Source organism: Rhineura floridana, chromosome 2 (genome assembly GCF_030035675.1).
Source record: "Rhineura floridana isolate rRhiFlo1 chromosome 2, rRhiFlo1.hap2, whole genome shotgun sequence".
NCBI lineage: Eukaryota > Metazoa > Chordata > Lepidosauria > Squamata > Rhineuridae > Rhineura > Rhineura floridana.
In genome coordinates this window covers 113,017,026-113,037,163 of record NC_084481.1, presented here as the reverse complement: position 1 = coordinate 113,037,163, position 20,138 = coordinate 113,017,026, and the positions used below count along the sequence as shown (strand labels likewise).

The 20,138-nt window shown below is 40.4% G+C and overlaps 1 protein-coding gene across 3 annotated transcripts in view; it reads right to left on the bottom strand.

Annotated features, from left to right (window-relative positions):
• KCNQ1 (potassium voltage-gated channel subfamily Q member 1) overlaps positions 1-20,138 on the bottom strand; it is a 507,266-nt gene that overhangs the window by 6,932 nt on the left and 480,196 nt on the right. The window contains exon 17 of one of the 3 annotated variants that reach the window (XM_061610165.1): positions 5,712-5,830. The exons of the other annotated variants lie outside the window; for them this stretch is intronic. Within the exon in view, the coding sequence (XP_061466149.1) occupies positions 5,712-5,830 (119 nt within the window). The remainder of the gene's footprint in view (positions 1-5,711; positions 5,831-20,138) is intronic. 3 annotated transcript variants of the gene reach the window in all.

Below are 20,138 nucleotides of genomic sequence, written 5' to 3'. Positions count from 1 at the left end.
TTGACTGTTTTGGCTGTGCAGTGGGACACATCATCTGAACATCATACTACACAGATGCATCTGCCTATGCATTCAAACAGAGCTCACTTGTTTTTTCAAAGAAGTATTGCTCCACAAAAAAGTTTGCAGGGTCAGATTTGCACTGAAAAACAAACTGAGCACTCTTCAAATGTACATGTGGGCGATAGTCTGTGGGAAGGTTGATGTCCCCGTCACAATCCCCCCACCCCCTTTATCAGGCTATGATGTGCTCTCACTGCAGCACAAGGGAAGGTTGCAAGGTGCACAGCACCCCTCCTTTTCAGGATTTGTGCCTACAATATAAGAAGGGGAAAATATGACTTGGAATTAAATGGGGGTAGGGTGGTGCCTTACAGTGAACAGGGTACTTTAATTAATGAAACTGAGAAACTGTGATGTATAGTAGGCAGATCTATGCATGACACCAGGTTTATTAGATTTGCTGCTACATTCTGCTTCAGCGAGACTCATTTTAAAATGTGGAGCTACATGCCCTGAATAAATATTTGCAATGCCAGAGCAAAAGTTGGCACAAGGGGGGAAACTGACCGGCTATGATCTACAATATCAAAACAAATGCTGGTAATTGGGAAATGACGAAAGAATGTCTGTTGGAAAGACTGAATTTTTCATGATCCCAGCAACAAGGGATTTGTGGAACCTCAGGAACTGAATAGCAGTCTGAAGAGTACGTTTTAGCTCCTGTTGCCTTCCTTTGTTCTTAAAGGATAAGAGAGCATGGGAGAATAATCTGTACCAGGATTTACTTGGCATGAGATATTCTACCCTTCTATTTCACTTTTAGCTGTGCTGGCTAGCACTTTAGAGAGGGGAGGGCAGAATAAAAGCCCTGCTAATTCCTTGCCCACTCACATAGGAAAAGATGCCTTTTATCTCAAAATGGGTACTGTGGACAATATAGTGTGACAAGGGCACCTAATGTTCTCATGCCTGGATTTAGTTTCTGTACAGTTCTAATGATAATAGGAACAAGGACAAGGAGAGACCCCACAACTGGATATTAAAAACTGTTGCAGATTTGACAAAGTACAACAGCTTAAAAAAATCGATGTCAGAAATACTTATGCAGATTCAGTATTGGCAACTGGTGGCAGAAGGTCGCAATAGCTCCTAAGGACCGTGCTCCTTTGCTGCTTTCTCCCACATAAACCAGCCAAAACACAGCCAACAGGCTTGCTTTTTTTTTTTTGCTTGGGGAGAATCCTTCCCTTTATCATGCACCTCTAACCCTCTCACTCATGTGTGGATAGTAAATGGCTATGTTAGAGTAGCAGCTAAGGTGCACAGGCAGAGAACTCTATCAAAGCTTCTGTTTGCTGTTCAAGTGGTAGGAAGAGGTTAAAGGTCTCTTTGTGTCTTGCCCTATACAAGAGAGCAAGCGAAGCTAACTCTGCTGGTCATTCAGTCCTTGTTCAATTTAAAAACCCCACTTCCCCACCCCTCTCAAAAAAATAGTTGCTGACTGGGAATCTAGATTGCAGGCCTTCAGTGCAATCTTAACCATGACTACTCAAAAGTTGAATTCAGTGGGGCTTCTTTCCAGATAAGTGGAGTTAGGCTTGCAGCCTTAGAAATCAGCACCTCAACCCTCCCTCCTTAGCAAAACCCATGAGAGGCACTGAAGCTGCTAAAAATCCAGCTTCAGAGGAATCAAATCTATCCACGTCTGGTTATTGTTCAAGTATCGTTCAAGACACTGAAAGATAATAAGTCTGAAAAACATCAACAAACCTGGAAAATTTCAAATACGGCTCAAATTTTTTCAGCTGAAAGAGAATACTGTTTTTGTCAAATGATTTGGACACTTCGCTGGGAAGCAGCTACAGAGACCACAACAATACGAGGTGCTGTAGGATGCACTGCAGCTGGGCTTCCCCTCCCCCCAATATAAGACAAAGACTGCAATCCTCAAACCACTAACCCCAGAATAAGCAGTGAGAGATTTGTGACCAAAAATCACAGATTGTATAGTATAAAATGCTATTCACATAGAACAGAAATCATTTTGTTTGTTCTATAAAAAATGAAGTTATTTATATGGTGGGAAATTATTTAAGAGAAATCCAAGAATATTAGGTTTGCCCTTCAGAAAAAAGAATAGCCATGAACTATAGATGGTAATTCTGGGTACCACAGGATGTCCTGTGACTCAGTGCCAAAACAAACAAGCTGGGACAAACAAGCTTTCACTGGGCCCCTTGGGGAAAATTCTACCTACAATTGATTCCCAGCATCCAGCTAAAACCAAGGAATTTTTATAGCCTAGGGAACTTTTAACTGGATTATAGGATCACCACCTTAAGGTGGTAGGATGACAGAACCCACTCAAAAGGATGGATTCTACATGGATCTCTGCTATGAAGTAAGAGCCTGCATATTATACTGTGATTTTAAAAAATTGATGCATGAACTAGCCCTTGCTTGTCCCATGCTGAGGGCCAAACCATATGACTTATGGTTTTATAAAAACAGAAAATAGCCCCTGAGGCCACAACTGTCATGGGAGGAACAATGGGGGATTGGGAGGGGTGAGAGACAAAGTGCTGCTTATGTTCCCTTCTAGTTACTTTTCAGCTCAAAATTATCCCCCAAACTGCTTTTTTCCTCTACATGGAAAAGATACAGATACCTATATTTTTTTGCAGTGTTTGAAGCAGGAAAATAGATGGAAAGGAAAAAGTTCAACAGTCCCATCCTGCACCATTTTAGCCCCTTCAGTTCTCATCCTTTTAGGATGAGTAAAAACTATTCTTTCCCACACTGCTTGTTATGATAACTGAGGGTGTTTTTATACCAATTCTGTCATTTTGGCATGTGTGTGTGCGCACATGTATTAGAAGATTTGAAGTACTGTTTCATTGTTTTTATTGTATTTTAATATGTTTTATTATGTTCACTGTTTTGGGGGCCCTGGAGCAAAAAAGCAGTATAAAACAGACAAACATTATTGTCAGCATAATTCCTCTTCTGCAACTTGCAGCCTGAGAATTTGGTTCGTTTAAAAAAATAACATGGCTAATGGTAGATAAAGGTTTGCAACAATGTATGCAATGCATAGTCTGGCCTTGTGATATTAATAAATAACCTATGGCATCTTGTATTGTAGTATAGGATTTGCAGCTCAATTCTATGCAAGCTTAATTGGCAGCAAGTCTCATTGTGATCAGTGGGGCTTACTCCCAGGTAAGTGTGTTTAGGATTACAACTTTAGTAGGTAAGGGCCTACTTTCTTAGATGCATCAAGTCCTGAAGAAGTAGCCTCCTGCTTCTGAAACCTGCCAGGCTAAGTTAGTTCTTCTTTAAGAAGTTGTGGGGCTTTCTGTAGTTTTGTCACAAGAGGCTAATGCTTCTCTAGACTTGCTAATGCAGTTTGGGTTTGTGTACCACTTATTCATTTGGTTCTCTCACAATGCTACACAACAAACACAGCACTTAGACACATATTTTATATTAAGCCCAAAAAAGTGTTAGTGTGTTGGGGCAAAAAACGACAGAAAGTGAAGTAGTACTATATTCCTCAAACAAGATTAAACTATATTTAGCATACCTTACATTTCCCTGTGAATCAGGCTTTCAAACACATTTTCTTGATTAGAAAATTAGTTACAATGCCAGGGGTGTAATAAAAGCAAGGCAGGCTAAAAAAAATTGCTGACTCCACTGTAATATCAGCTCCTCTGGACAGCTCTGAGCCTTTTAGTAAAAACAGCAAACCATACCAATAAAATATAAAAATAATTCAAACTGATTTGCTTCTTTTTATATAAAACATGAAAGTGAGCAATTTTTGGCAGACACATGTGTCATACTAAACAGGCCTGCAACCTTTACACAACCAGATTAAGCTATTGTAATATTCATTATTTTCTTTTAGTTGTTCAGTGGTATTTCATAGTTTTGAACCAACATAACTCAACCAAAAAGAGTGCTTCCTTGCACCAAATCAATATATCTCCTTTATTCATCAAATCAAATTTTGCCCTGAGATAACAGATAAATCCTGCAATGAACACACAGCAGTTTCTACAGTGCAAAAGACAAAGAAGGCTCACATATGAGTGTTAGCATTAGGAAGCCTTTTCTTTCCAAATTGAAAGGGCTATATGTTCAGTTGCAGCTGAATTGTGTGTTGGTATAAAGTAAGTGCTACAACACATTACTAATTTAAAGTGGACTTCAGTGAAGGGGACAGGGCGTGGTCAGGCCCAGCCACATCATTAGGTATGTGAGGCAACTACCTCAGGTTGCACATGTGGGAGCGGAAGAGAACAGCAACATGACCTGCTGCCTCAGATGTGGTGGTTGTTGTTGTTATGTACCTCCAAGTCGACTATGACTTATGGCGACCCTATGGATCAGTGACCTTCAAGAGCATCTGTCATGAACCACCCGGTTCAGGTCTGTGGCTTCCTTTATGGAATCAATCCATCTGTGGTAGGATGATGCTATCCCGTCACCAGTGATGATTTAAGATTCAACTGTCAATCCAGTTGGCTTCTGGCAGTGGAACTGGGAGGGGTCACCATCTGGTATTTTGCTCAAAATGTCATGGGCAGGCAATTGACATGGTCTTATCTACAAAACCATCACATAAAATATCATGTCTGAAACGCAGAAGTGCTTAAGATTCAAAGGGATATAGCTCTGCTTAATGAGTTATGGCATCCAAATACCCAATTTCATTAACCTTTATGTTAAGAATACTTAGTAGCAGCACAAAGACGATGCGATTGATACCATTTTATCTGACAACTTTCTACACTTAGATCAAGTGCTTGATTTGTAGCTATGTTTAGGATTAAAATGGAGGTCATCCAAGTACAGACAATTCCCAGATAAAATTATATCTCACCAAAGGAAAAATTGCCGATTGTGCTGCCTTATTTATTTTTGGTCCATAATTTGCTTTATTAACATGTGAGCCTCAGATTGTATTCATGTGCTGTAGATTTTGTTTTCTGTTTATTTTATGCACATGCTTTAATGATTTTATTTTTGTTACTGTCCACTCTTACGCTGTCATGTATGTTTTTTCTGAAAAAAATCATGAAAAATGGTTAAAATTCTTTACAAATAAAACGCTTTTTTTAAAAACAAAAAAAGGAAAGAAAAATCTCTCTTTGGCTGGAAATATACTTGCCGATTATGCTGACATTAGAAAAGACTCTGAAACCCTGAAAGGTGACACTGCATGTTTATCATCACTGTTGATTTTTTCCTTCTAAAAGAAAACTCTATAGGGACAAACTAGACCTGGTGTTAAATGTGTTTTTGCATTTAAAGTGCAGGTTTTACAAAATGTAAATAGCACCTGCTGATGGCATATGTGTAATAATTATCAGGATTTTAGCAGGCAGGGAGGAAGAATGTAAGTCTTTCCTTCCCTGCTGTGGTCCAAAATCCTTTTTCTGAAGTTGGTATCTGCTTTGGGGGAAAATCTCCCATTGGCAGCAATTCCTCCTCTCTGTCTGCTGGAATTCAAGGAATGATCAGTTCTACCCCAGCTGATGATATTTGCATTTTAAAAAACCTGTGTGTGTTTGGCCCATTAGTTGATATGAAAAGTGGCAGAATCAGTTACAAAACTTCTCTCAAAGGTTTATGGAAAATAGAGTAATGAGGTTATATCTAATTGTGGCTTTACATGAGCAGAAAGTACTTCCACTTACTCAAGGTGCCTCCACTCCATGGTTGTAAAACCCTCTACCTTCTGCAATCTTCCTTCTGCAAACATCCCAGCTGAGGGTTGAGGTATGCGCCGGAACAGTATGGGATATTGTACAGATGGCTGCAGCAGAATAGCAAAAAATCAAGTGCCCCACTAGGCTGACGTTCCATTGGATATAACCCATTAAAAAAAGAGAAGGAAGAATAAAACAAGTAACAGAGGGTGAAAAGGTAAAAAAAAGAAAGCACTATGGTTGGATCTAAAAAAGGAACATATTTTCATGATGCAGCACTTGGATGCTAGCTGAGATGTGCTCATACTGATGACAGCTGTAAGGGGCATACAAAACAGATTGGCTGTGGCTCTGTTATCAAGAAGCTTGGTTCAACTGGAAATTTGTTTGTGCTCTGTGACTCTGTGTGTTTATTTTGGCTTCACTGTGAGTAAAGAGCATGGCACTAGTCTAAGTAATGAGAGGAAGCTGAAACCAAGTATAGGTATCATTTTCTTAGGGGAATCACCAGTGGTTCCTGCCAAAGATCCTTCCTAGAATTGCTTCTGTAATTTTCATATATGCACTAATATGCATAATGTGTGCACAAGCCTAATTAATCCCTTGAACCCAGTGCTACATCTAATGCAGGTAATACCTCTAATTTGGCCATTAAGTATCCCTTCCAAGTGATTACTTCCCTTCAAGTAAGTATATTTTGCCCTAATTAAAAGTAAGCAGTCTCTTTTGCATCTCCGGAGAATTCCAAGTTCAGTTTCTGCCATGCAAACAGGGACACCCTTTGAACATGATCTGATTGATTGAGATGCCCATGTGACTGCTGCTCTGTGGTAGAACATTGAATTACCATGATTCAGGCCAATTTTTTGTTATTTCATATTACCTATGACCAGTGTGGTGTAGTGGTTAAGGTGTTGGACTATGACCTGGGAGACCAGGGTTTGAATCCCCACACAGCCGTAAAGCTCACTGGGTGACCTTGGACCAGTCACTGCCTCTCAGCCTCAGAGGAAGGCAATGGTAAACCACCTCTGAATGAAAACCCTGTTCATAGGGTTGCCATAAGTCGGAATCAACTTGAAGGCAATCTATTTCCTTTTTTCCCCCCCGATGACCCTCTCCAGACACCAGTGAAAACACCTTTACAAATTCAGGTCACTACTCACTGATAAGTTCCTTCCTTATAACCTAAACCCTCTTGCATTCCCAAACTGATCAGCTCTTGGGACATGTTCAGAGGCTGATCCACACCCCTTTTCAAGATGCCCCAACTCCTATGGATCGTTACAGGAATCAGTTTCTCTTTTTCTCTTGCTTTAGCGAGTATCCCTTCTTACCTCTCATCCCCATTCCCTTGACTTTGATCCACATTTGTTGTTTTCTTCAGAACTAGTCAGGACAGGAAAGCAAAAGCTGGTGCTTTTCAAAATAAAGATTTTTTCTATTTTTGACACTATAAGTGGCATGTTAAGGATCTCAAACAAAAATGCAGAATATATATGTTCTATACATAGAACCAGAGCTTGGAAAAGTTACTTTTTTGAACTACAGCTCCCATCAGCCTAATCCAGTGGCCATGTTGCCTAGGGCTGATGGGAGTTGTAGTTCAAAAAAGTAACTTTTCCAAGCTCTGCGTAGAACATATAAGGAAAGCGGGATTGGATCAAGATGAAGTGTGAAAATTGGAGGGAGAAATATAAATAATTTAAGATATGCAGATGATACCATACTACTAGCAGAAACCAGTAATGATCTGAAACAAATGCTGATGAAAGTTAAAGAGGAAAGCACAAAAGCAGGACTACAGCTGAATGTCAAGAAGACTAAAGTAATGACAACAGAAGATTTATGTAACTTTACAGTTGATAATGAGGACATTGAACATGTCAAGGATTATCAATGCCTTGGCGCAGTCATTAACCAAAATGGAAGCAATAGTCAAGAAATCAGAAGAAGGCTAGGATTGGGGAGGGCAGCTTTGAGAGAACTAGAAAAGATCCTCAAATGCAAACATGTATCACAGTCCTGCCCACAGTGAGAACCATGAAACGGAGGCGAGACTGGAAGTAATTCCTGTTTTATTAGAGTAACATCGGAGGCAAGGCATCTCATATATTTCGCTAACTAGCCCACTGTAATCCCTAACTAAACTACTAATGCTTACTCTGCAGCATGTAAGGGGGGGTTGACTCAGCACCCTCATCAGGGGGGCGCGGGCTTAAGTAGGAAAGGTTTTTGCCCGTAATCACTGACTCCTGCGTGGGACCTCTCTCTAGCTAAGCCTCTTTTCTTGGCGGCACACACGAGGTGGCACACGTCTACTCATCGGACAGTCTAGACTCCCCAGGTGCTGGCTCCATTGAAGGGGGAGGAGACGTTTCTGGCAGGGAAGCATTTGAAGGGCCAGAGAAGGAATCCGGGGTGGTGGTGGAGTTGGTGTGCACATGAGGTCTTGCTCCAATGGCTCTCGTGGGGTGCTTGGCAAGGGAGGGGTCTCCACGTGAGCGGGCAAATTTCCCGTGGGAATCAGAGAGTGGTTGGTCATGTCTCCTACCCCCCAGATCTTCAGGAGCATCCTCCACATCTGACACCTCTCCCATCTGCAGAGCTGGGTGTATGCCCTTGAACAGCTTCCCCCCCCCAGAGTCACTCTGTGCCGGGAAGGGGCCCTGAGGCTCCCCCATCTCCTGATCCAGGCCCCCCTAGGTCACATGGGGCTCTACAATCACTGAACACCAAAGTCAGGATCATTCAGACCATGGTATTCCAGATCTCTATGTATGGGTGTGAAAGTTGGACAGTGAAAAAAGTGGATATGAGAACAATAAACTCATTTGAAATGTGGTGTCGGAAGAGAGTTTTGTGGATACTATGGACAGTGAAAAAGACAAATAATTGGGTGTTAGAACAAATTAAACCAGAACTATCATTAGAAGCTAAAATGATTAAACTGAGGTTGGACACATCATGAGAAGACATGATTCACTCGAAAAGACAATAATGCTGGGGAAAACAAAAGGGAGTAGAAAAAGAGGAAGACCAAAGAAGAGATGGATTGATTCCATAAAGGAAGCCACAGACCTGAACTTACAAGATCTGAACAGGGTGATTTACAACAGATGCGACTGGTCATAGGGTTGCCATAAGACGTAATCAACTTGAAGGCACATAACACACACACAAGGATCTCAAAGGAAATAAAAGGTTTGGCCTGGGATCAGTTTGCTGGCCACTCCTTTTGGGACCACTATTTCAACAGGTGAAAGGAAACAGCAGGCACTTGTCAAAACCTCTAAACCTAGCTGTATGTGTACAACACATTATGGTGAAATCCATTTCTCAGTTTCTTTGTATTCATCCTACATTAGGACAGGTAACAACAGCGTCCCAACCCTCTCACTTCTTTCTGCCTTTCTCATTCTATGAATCTTATTTGCCTACAGGTCTTGTGAGAGCTGAGTTACAGTTGTCAGTATCTTCATATGAACCTTTCCCCTCCCTGGTTTATCTGGTGTCCTTTCAGTTCTGCTGAGTTTAAACAGCTGCCCCAGAACTCCATATAAGGTGTTATCTCCACCTATCTCTATATCTCTAATAGGAACTGTGTCTAAAGTGTATGGTCCAATCAACCTGGGGTTGGTAGCCTGTGTGTGTAAGAACTAACTTATTATTTCTTACTTCTGTACTGCTATTTCATACCACAAAGCCATTTTACCTTTTGTCAGTCACTTATTGTATGAATAAATATTCAAATCAAAACAAATTGTATGATTATTAAACAAGTTGGGTAATATTGGTATTTATTGGTTATTGCTAAATTCTCCAAATATGATACAGTCATACAGTCAACCAAAAGGATGGGAAGTGGGGGATGTTAAAAGGATCTGGGCCATGGTAGTATACAACCCAGTTAAATAAGTGCCTGGACTGTTTGCTACCAACAGCCACAGATGACCTGCTTCCCTATTATGGTTTGTCTCAAAGCAAGTATGCATATGCTATTCATTTGATTCTCCCAGCTCCCAATGGAAGCAAGGTCACAATCATTTGCATAAGGCAGCTGGCTTAGCCATGTCCATATAACTGTGACAAACTCATGTACAAGCATACAAGTAAGGTCCCTATCTACCTAAAGTTGCCTGGACCCAAAAATTGGAGGTAGTGCCCCCACTACATGTCCACTCTGAGATCACAAATCCTTTTAGCAGTCCTTAGAATTATGTGAGGAAGAAGATGAAGATACAGTAACAACGAAAGTTACAAGCAATGGATATATTCTGAAATCTTGCTAGCGTCTCCTTCTGCCCAAATTTTGAGACATACCTTGGTAGTTATAAAAACACTATACAAAATACTCAACAGAACATGGCCCTTAGAGAATTAATCTCCCATTTCAGAGAGTCCTCAAGTAATTACAACTAGCGGTTGAATCTTGTTGTAGATAAATCAAACATTACCAAAAACATATGGGAATGCTCAAGCTGTCCAACATCTAGAGTTTCTGGGCTGAGCAGTTTCTTGATATAGCCAGTTTAATGGGGGGGGGGGACAAAAAGGGAAGAGATTTTTTTTAACGCTTTCAACTGAAACATTTATACTTAGAAGATGAATTAAGTGCACTCCAATGAGAGTAACATTAGAACAAGTGCCTCTTACACTGCTCTTAGCAGTCAATATTTCATACAAAACGTCACTGAAATGCACACATACATGAATTTACACACATACACCTGTTATATATCTGTTCCTCTGGATTATTATCCATATATGCTTAAAGATATTTTTGCATTACAGCATTCACCCCTTGTCTGCACCAATAGAGAGCAAGGACTTATTTTAACAGTCCTTTGTTTAGAGCTCTGATAAGCCTGTACGTTGCATTTGATCTCCACAGACCAGCTTTAGGGGTCCCCTGCTCATTATGCGGCTAGTGGGATGGGTGGCTTCAGCATGGACTATGCATTGTGCATATAACAAGACTACTATTACCATGTGCTGCTAGTTGGAAAAGGGTACCTGGCTTTTCCCAAGCATATTTTGGAACCCCAGAGCATGAGCAACTGCCATGCAACTAGGTCTCAAGTTGAACAGCTCGCAGAGGTTTATTGTGATCATGTCTGAACAAGCATGAGAAAAGAGACAACTGGGTAAAGGGCTCTAATGCTATTTACACCTATGCCAAGATGTGAAAAACGTAATATACCTATCAGAATGTGTCTTATTTATAGGCAAGAGAAGACTAGTGTGCAGGAAGACTAACGCTTGTCTGTCTCATGTTACATTTTGAGTAACTTTCTATATGAGTATGATTTCCCAATGCATATGTGAACTTTTTAAAACAAACATACATATGAAGTGGCCCAAAAGGAAAGAGCAAGAAATATCAGACTTCAAAGAAGATATCCCAGGTGTGTACTACTTCTTTTAGTTTCTGAATATACAAAGAGAAACTGGACTGCATCTTCCCAAAGTTGGTCGAGTCACAGCAATGATCCCAGCTTGGGAAGTCATGATGCCTGACATGTAGCCAGGCTACAGGATCATGTCATTTATTTCCTCAGGCAGCTCCCTATGATCACAGTTTCTGTCAGGGTTCTTTCACGGAGTAGAGAACGGCTCTTCAATTGGGGCACAAACAGGGCGTTTCCAGACTGTTGCTATTTTGGGGTGGAATTCAATCACATACCGGCAAATTCAGGTTGCACCACTGTAGCTGATTGGGGGGTCTTGTGCAACAAACCTGCTCCCCCAAAATATTGTACTTCTTGCAATAATTGTGACAGGAAAAAGCAATGAAAGTGTGGGATAGCACGCTGATGCAAAATACTCTAACCTTGCTGAAAACAAATCAGGATGAATGCTCAACAAACAGGTTCTTTGGAAGCAACCATACTTCCAGTGTTACATCCAGCTGACTAATGTGAATTTCCTGACATATTCAACAAGGTGGGGGATGGTTCCATATTTCTTCACTCCTTGTTAGTAAAATTATTAGGCTGCAGCTTTTTAGCAGCTACCACTGCTTATTTTTTATTGCTGCAAAACGTTTTGCTATTCAGTGGCAACATCTCAACTCTTGTTTCTTATTATGAAGTTAGTACAGTGGAATACTTAGGGTTAACGAAAAGCAGAGTGACTCTAGCAGGAATAAAAGAACCTCTAAAAAGCCTCTCATCAAATGCACTCATGCCCGCGCACACACACACCTTGGTTCCCTTCCAAAATGGACTGCTACGCTTCTTGAATCCTTGGCTCTTATTCCAGTGTGATACTAAGGCTATGACTAATAACCCCTTGCCTGCGCCTGCTGATAATTTCACTGTTGAGTAGCTGTTCTGGTTCTGGTTCATCATAGTATGATGCCAAGTTTTTTTTTATTATTATTTAAAAAAGGACTGAAAAGAATGAGATAAAACACTTACAGGTCTCTAGTGCTATAAATACATTTTTTTCATCTGATGCATTTAACAGCTATGCTGTTACAAGGCAGACATTCTTTTCTCAAATAGTTGTTTTATTAGATGCTGGCTAAGACAATGGCTCCCCCTACCCTTCTCCCTCTATGTCTCACACACACATTTTTTAATTCAAACCAGATTTGAGATTGTTCCCGTCTTTTAAAGCAAACATGCCATGTAGCACGTCAGTTTAGTACAGCACTGCATATGTTATATTTCACATCTCACTATACTCAGGCAACAGTGTTGCTTTTAAAGAGTAATGGAGAAGGTTTACTCTGGTTTTTTTAATGGACTACTTACACCTTAAGATTGGCCCAGTTCCCTATTTTACAACCAATAGTGTGAGTTGTGTTTGTAGTATGAATGGAAATGTGATGTTGGGGTGTATTCTTTTCAGTGGAAATCAGCACAAAATTAATTACTAAGAACTAGTTTGCTGATCCAATTCCAGTCCTTAGGGCTTGTGAGCTTATGGGGGATTCTGCTAGTCAGTGGCTCTATCCCATGCTACTGAGAGAGAGAAAAAAGCTAGACTGTGAGGAGATCATATGGGAGGGGCCTACAATATGGTTACTCCCAATGCCAGCATGTCCTGTCAATCATGCTGCTCCTGTAACCTAAGCAGATATTCTTTGAATTGGGCAGGCGCTTGTGGCAGAGGTCATCCAGTTTGTTCCCACTCTCAATGCATCATATTCTAGGTGCAGCATGTTCATTTGCAGCAGGATTAATCTGTGAAATGGATTAACGGCTCCTTCCTTAGGGCAGAGTTTTGGACGGTATGGTTTGCAGGCCCTTCCAGCCACATGAATATAATTTTCAATGCTTTATTCAATGACTTTATGACAAAAATATGGGAAATATCAAAGCAGTGCAGTCTTTTATGCCTCAGGCTCTTTGTCTCTTACTGTGATACTATCTTAAAACCTTCCTTGAAACATCGCTGCTGTTTTGGAGCAGGCAATATTTCAGAAGACTATCCATTCACCTACACTTGAGAGCCAGATGGTCCACTGTGTTACATTTTGCAGTGGTAGCCTCCTATGTAATCCCCTCTCCAAGAACTCTACTTGGTGACCTTTAGGCAGACTGGCCCTTGAAGACTTTTAAATACTACTGAGCATTTTATTGAATTTCTTTCTGGCTCCATATATATAATTTTACTAGCTATTGTTTTTAATTACATGTTCTTGATTCCATGTTTGCATTATTTTTAGCATTTTTATTTAAGCCACTTTGCAAAAGCCCTGTAGCTAAGGTGGGGCAAATGGGTACATCGCCCCTCCCCAGCTGTGCAGTAGAATCTTACTTCAATACTGGGAACAGGACATAAGAACTTAAGAATTTAAGTACATAGAAGAGCTGGATCAGGCCAATGGCCTATGTAGTCCAGCATCCTCTCAGCCCTATAGCTGAAGGGGGTGGGTGGGTGCACCATCTCCCCAGAGCTGTGCTTTGTCTCCCTAGAATTTTTTTTTTGAGAATTGTCTTTTTAATTTGTGGCATGACAGATAATGACAGCCTCCATTTAAAGAATGACAATTTGTTTTAAGAATAGGAGCAATTTAAGAATAGGACCCTCTGAAAAATTAAGTGAATGAGGCAGGGTGAGTGCACAACAAAAGCCTCAACTGGAAGAGCCCCCAAAAGTCTGCTCACTCAAGACTTTACCTGACTGAGGGTGGATTTTTCATTATCGCAATCATCCTATTATTACTTAAGTGATCCTGAAAAAGAAAACAGCCTGTAATAGTAACATGACCCTTGTAGAGTTAAACGTTAGAAAGTCCACCCCTTTGACTTTCCTTTGCTCTGCTTTTCTGTTTTAGTTTCAGTTCTCTTCCCAGCCAGCAATAAAGAAATATGTTTGTCTGCAGTAAAAAGAAAGAGTGTGTTTATTCTAGTTTTATTAATTTTATTATTTATTTATTAGATTTATGTCCTGTTCTTCCTCCCAGGACGAGCCCAGTTATTATGATAAGTAGAGCAGGATTGGATACTTATTGCTAAAGGGTGAAAGAAAGATATAACTTAAAGTGATCAGAAAAAAAATCTACCCTAAGTTATGCTGTACTCTTTTAAAGCACTCTCTATACTCACAATCATAGTGGCTATTTTTTCTTCTTTTTCTTGAGTACTTGATGGCAAAGGATGAAAACAGCCCTAGAGTAAAGAGAAATATTGCTGTGCACACTACAGTTGGCTGGCTGGTTGGCTGGCTGCCCACTTTAGCTATAACTCTGACCTAAGTTCTGATTTACCCAATGTGTGCAGTTCAGCATGAGGCCTTTACAGGGTTTCTGAGCAGAAAAATCAACACAGAAATGAGTAAAAATGATTCCTTTTGTTTTCAACAATTAGTTTCCAATTGCTTAGTTTGTCTTTTATATAGCAATCAGTTAAAAAAAGAACTGTACCTATAGGCAAAATTGAGCTTTTTAGTCTTGGTATTCCTGGAGATCTCTCAAAAAAAGGGTGAGGCAATTCAACAAATTAAACTTCATTCATGTAAGTTAACACACTGTCTGCATGGAGGAGGAGTGAGGGGGAAGGTCATCACCTTTCTCTTTCCCTGGCCTGGACCTTACATCTTCTCCAATGGGGGGGGAGATTGGCTGGCACTATGCACCTCCCTCCCAAAATGCCCCAACTAACAAGGAAGGCTTGCTACAGGGCTGCTTTGTGAGGGCTTGCTCTGAAAGTTAAGGTGGCAACAAAATATTAGACGCATGGGCCTTGGAGACCGAGGTATACGTCAGTGCTCAGCAGTGAATTTCAGAGGCAAGTCGCTGGCTAAAGCGTCCTGTCTGTAAATAGAAAATATTAGTAATTTTACCACTGCTTAATAGCATTGGAGGTTTGGTTTGTGGTCATGTGGAAGGAGGCAATACTGTAGCTTCTGCTCCCACAAGCATTGCTCAGGTTCTTCAGAGGGCAAATTTTGGGATTGAAATGAGTCATGACATGGGGCAGTCCTATGCAGTCTTCAATTCTGACATTACTGAATGGCATGGGAAGGAGCTACAGAGCAGAGGCCCCCATATCAGCTAAAGGTAACATCAGAAGGGCCCCTAAAACTGCTGTACAAATCTGTTAAGATTTTTTCCAGACAGATCAGAACAGTCTTCCCCACTCCGGTCCACTCCAGATGTTGTTGGACAACAACTTCCATCATCATTGGCCACTGTGGCCAATGGTCAGAGATGATGAAAACTGTAGTCACATCATCTGGATGGCACCAGAATGGAGGATATTTGGCTCAGCAACACTACATGCAAGAAGGATTTTGGAATTGTTGTTGATCACAAGCTGAATATGAGCCAACAGTAAGATGTGGCTGCAAAAAAGCCAAATGCTATTTTAGGTTGCATTAACAAAAGTATAATTTCCAAATCACATGAAGTACTAGTTTCCCTCTATTTGGCACTGATTTGGCCTCATCTTGAGTACTGCAGATGCAGATGAATTACAACAGATTCAGATGAGGATAACGAGGATGATTAGGGGACTGGAAACAAAGCCCTATGAGGAGAGACTGAAAGAACTGGGCATGTTTAGCCTGGAGAAGAGAAGACTGAGGGGAGATATGATAGCACTCTTCAAGTACTTGAAAGGCTGTCACACAGAGGAGGGCCAGGATCTCTTCTCGATCATCCCAGCGTGCAGGACATGGAATAATGGGCGGAATAAAAAGTTATAGGAAGCTAGATTTCAGCTGAACATCAGGAAAAACTTCCTGTTAGAGTAGTACAGCAATGGAACCAATTACCTAAGGAGATGCCTCTAACACTGGAGGCATTCAAGAGGCAGTTGGACAGCATCTGTTGGGTATGCTTTAACTTGGATTCCAGCACTGAGGAAGGGGTTTAACTTATAGGCCCCTTCTAACTCTACTATTCTATGATTCTAAGACTGGTGTAGAACACACAACTCCTGAAAAAAACAGATTTCAGATGGCTCTCAATGTGGTTTCCCAAAAGGAAGAAATCTGAAATAACCATACTTTCTGTGTGGAAAATGTAACATTTTGTTTCCATAATGATAGCTGACAAGCACTGTATTCAGTAGTATACCAAATGTTTCTAAATATGTCAATATTTAACCACTGTTTGGAGATGGTAAAATGCTATAGGAGTACTACAGAAGACAACCACTGAAGTTATTATGGAGTGACAACCATTTTCAGGCTTTAAAAACAATCCTCATAACATTGTAAGCAGGGGTAAGCAGGGGTTTGCCACATGTTGAGTTAAATCCAGTTCCATTACAAGAACTGGGAGTTCTGCTACTGATATTAATAGGAAATGTGTTGCATACTTAAGACTTCTTTGTTAATGGCAGCTAACCCAATTATAATATTGGTTACTTGAGGGTAAAAAATATAGGGCTTGGCATTATTTAACCAATTTCCTAGTAGGACAAAGAAGGAAATGAAAACCAGAAAATTGTCATTGGCAGAGATACCAGTGTTAGTTTGCGCTTTGTGACTGACGTGTAGAACAGAGAAAGATTATTCAGAAGTAAAAATGACAGTTTTGACTCTAATGCATATTGGTTTCTTACCAATAGACTGCTTTTGAAGATGCTGTGGAGCTAATCCCACCATTATTTGGGGTTGGAAATGAGTGCAAAAGAACTGTATTACCAATGAGATATTGTGAAGTAAATGCATTTGTTGTCCTTTTCTTCTTCAAAGTTTAAATGGTTCTCAGAGCTGCATCTCCTTTTGAATTCACACAAAGTAGGCATCAGTGGCTAGAAGATGGTAGTATTTTCAATGGCACCTCAGATGTAATGATAAAATGTTGTCTGTTCCCCCTCTCTTTTCATCTCCTCCTTCAAGGACAAGATTGGAAGCTTATACTTTCATTTTTAACTTCAATGAAATGTAGCATTATGACTGAACATGATCAAATTGCAGGTAGGCTTAATCATGGTTTACTGAAACAAGCCAACCTCAAAACGTAGTTTATGAAGCCAGCTTGCTTCAAACTATGGTTAAGATTAACTACTACTGCTTAGGTTTTCGATGTAATGATAAATTGCAGTTAACTGAAAACAGAAGCATAAGAGTCTGATTTCCTTCTTATGGTTGTATCAGAGGAGGAAAAGGGGGTAGGGACCTCAGAAGCCCGAGGTTAATTCAAGTAACAATAACCCATAGTTTATTGTTAAGTGTGAATGCAGTTGAAGATTTGTGAAATAGATCTCATTCCAAAACCTGTCACCAGAGCTGAGAATGGCACACACAAAAAACATGTGCATGTACAGATTCCAAGCACAGGAATGCCTCTACTATTTACACCTTAAGTGCAGTAAAAAGCTATCTAAATTTGAATGGGTTCTCTCTTGCTTATTTTGCTCTGTGAAGACACAGCATGGCATTTGACTGGTATTTTCAAGCCTGAAGTTTTACCATCAAGCTTTTTGTGTTAAACTGTTGGCTTATTCTTACTTGGGGCATAGTCATGCAAAGTGCTGAACACCTCCTGAGAGGTATGGAGTTGGCTAAGCTGGTCTTCAACTCCCAATGGGCCCTTGAATTATTATGAATGAAGTAACTGATATGAGAAAATATGGGCTGAGGTTTGAACTTGAGTTCACTTCTCAACAGTGTCATCACTTAGATGCTCTTTTTCAAGACTCTTTTAAAAAGGCATAGGATTTTTTTTTTTAACGTGAAGCTAGTTTAAGGATTTCCTAGTACTATTCGTCTACTTTTCCAGAATGTTTTGGATCATTTGTAGGCTAAATTCCCACTAACAATACTTCAGCTGCCAATAGAAGCTGAGCCTACAACTCCTGTGCACAGCAGTGATTACATAATAGAAGAGGTCAACATGAGGTTTCCCTCCCCCAACTGCAGTCTATTTACAATTCTATAGCTAATTTCATTATTGGAACAGGCTTGTATATCAGAGCTGGACAAAGAAGCTTTCCATGTGTAGAAGATGACATGAACTTGACCTCTCCCAAGACACCCGCTTCTTACAAGTGCTTTTGTGCATATAGTGAACACCTGTACTAATCATGCCTACTGCTAACTTGGGGGTCACCATTTGTGGCAAAAAGTTTTAAATCAATCACCACAGAAGATGGACAGGATTATATTACTACCACAGTTCTGCAGAAAACGGAAAGAAAATCAAAACCTCTATAAACTACATGGCATATAGAAATACTATTAAAAAGGATTCAGTAGTTGGACAAATAGAGACTGCAATATCCCAATGCAATGCTGATTAAAACAGTACATGGAAAATTTAAATGAAGCAGAATTTCAAGCTAGCAGAGATGTCTTTTCAATTGAATAACAAATTATCCCTATGAACTTCACTAGCTATAGCGGGATGCTTTATAATAAGGCTTTGATCAAGCACAGCATGCGAGTTGTTCCACTGGCATCATGTGTGACCATGGAACTGTTCATGTATCAAATATGCAAACATCGTTAAGTGCTTCACTGACTGCCTTTCAACCTCAAAATTATGCTCAAAATGATGGAGCACAGGAAGCTTTGGTGAAGATTTTACAAAGCCAATGGGAAAAGGTGGGATAACTTTACAAACTGCCAAATGTGGGCAGTCCTGCAAAATGAGGACTGGTTGGGAGAAATACCTTGGTTTTTCAAAGCCTAGGGCAGCATTAGTTAATGCTGCCAATTTGCTAGTTCTAGAGCTCAGCCAATGTCTCTTGCAATGTTTATACACATCTTGCCTCATTTAAAGGGAGCAATATCTAAATCTTGGTTGCTGTTTTGAAGAGCATCAAATTGTACAGAGATCTGATAAGTGATAAAATACATTACAATAAATCTGAACTGGCAGTCAATAGACCAAAAACTGACCGTCTGAAAATTGACGTATATTCACTATCAAGGGAGACCTCCCCCTTTCTGTAGCCTCAAAAGAACTTTGAAGGGCACCAACCTACTGAAAACGTATTTATCCTGAACCAGAAATACAAGGGATGTATTGCTTAGAAAATTCTCATATTTGAAAGTGAGGGAGCCACACAGGGATCTAGGCTTAAATGGGAAATCTACTTCAGTATTTTGGCCATCCTCATCATCTTTCATTTTTCCTCCTCTGGCACTCGAATCTGGCTGGATGACTCTGTCACTCAAGCATGGGCCCACTGCCTGAATGCAATGGTCTTCCTCCTGTGAGAGCACAGCAGTAGTGTCTATTCTGATCCAAATAGATTTCTAGTCCAGCTTCCTTCCTGCTTTCCTGGCATGTGGAAGATCAGGGAAGAAAGTAGACACAGGATCAGAGAAGTGACCAGCATGGTATCATGGGGGGAGAAAGATACCTTGCTGGACAGAGCCCGCAAATTACTGGAGTCAGCCTTGAATGGAGGGCCAGGAGACCATTGGCTAAATAAATATCATGCAGGTAAACCTCTGTAAAGACTGCAGAACACCCTTGGAACGGAAAGTTAAATTCATAAGTAGAGTAAGCTCATGTGAGAAGTCATTTTAAAAAAATTGTTTGCAGTGTATTTAATACAAACACTCTGGAGACGACATATAAAAGCCCCAAACTGCAGAACAATAATGGGCTTGTGAATGAGGACTATAAATCCTCTATTTTCAGAATGTAACAGACATCAGGAATATACATGATTGAGTCAGCAGTTACGAAGACATACAGTGTAGGCCACTCAAGTCTCAGAACTGCCATTTATCATTTCCCGAGAGAATGGTTTCTTGGCAAGAGTCCTCTACAAACACCACAAAAAAATTCCAAAACAACCCCATCGTTCCAGCAGGCTATGAATACCACTGTAATTTGGACTATTTTTCATATCAAATAGACTGTGTGCTGGTTTCTCAGTTAATGAAGGAAACCTCCTTTTCAGATTTCTAACCTCATTTCAAGCAGTCTACATACTATAATTAACTATCTTGAAAGCGCTGCCAGTCATAAAGTGAAATGAAAGGGGGTGGTGA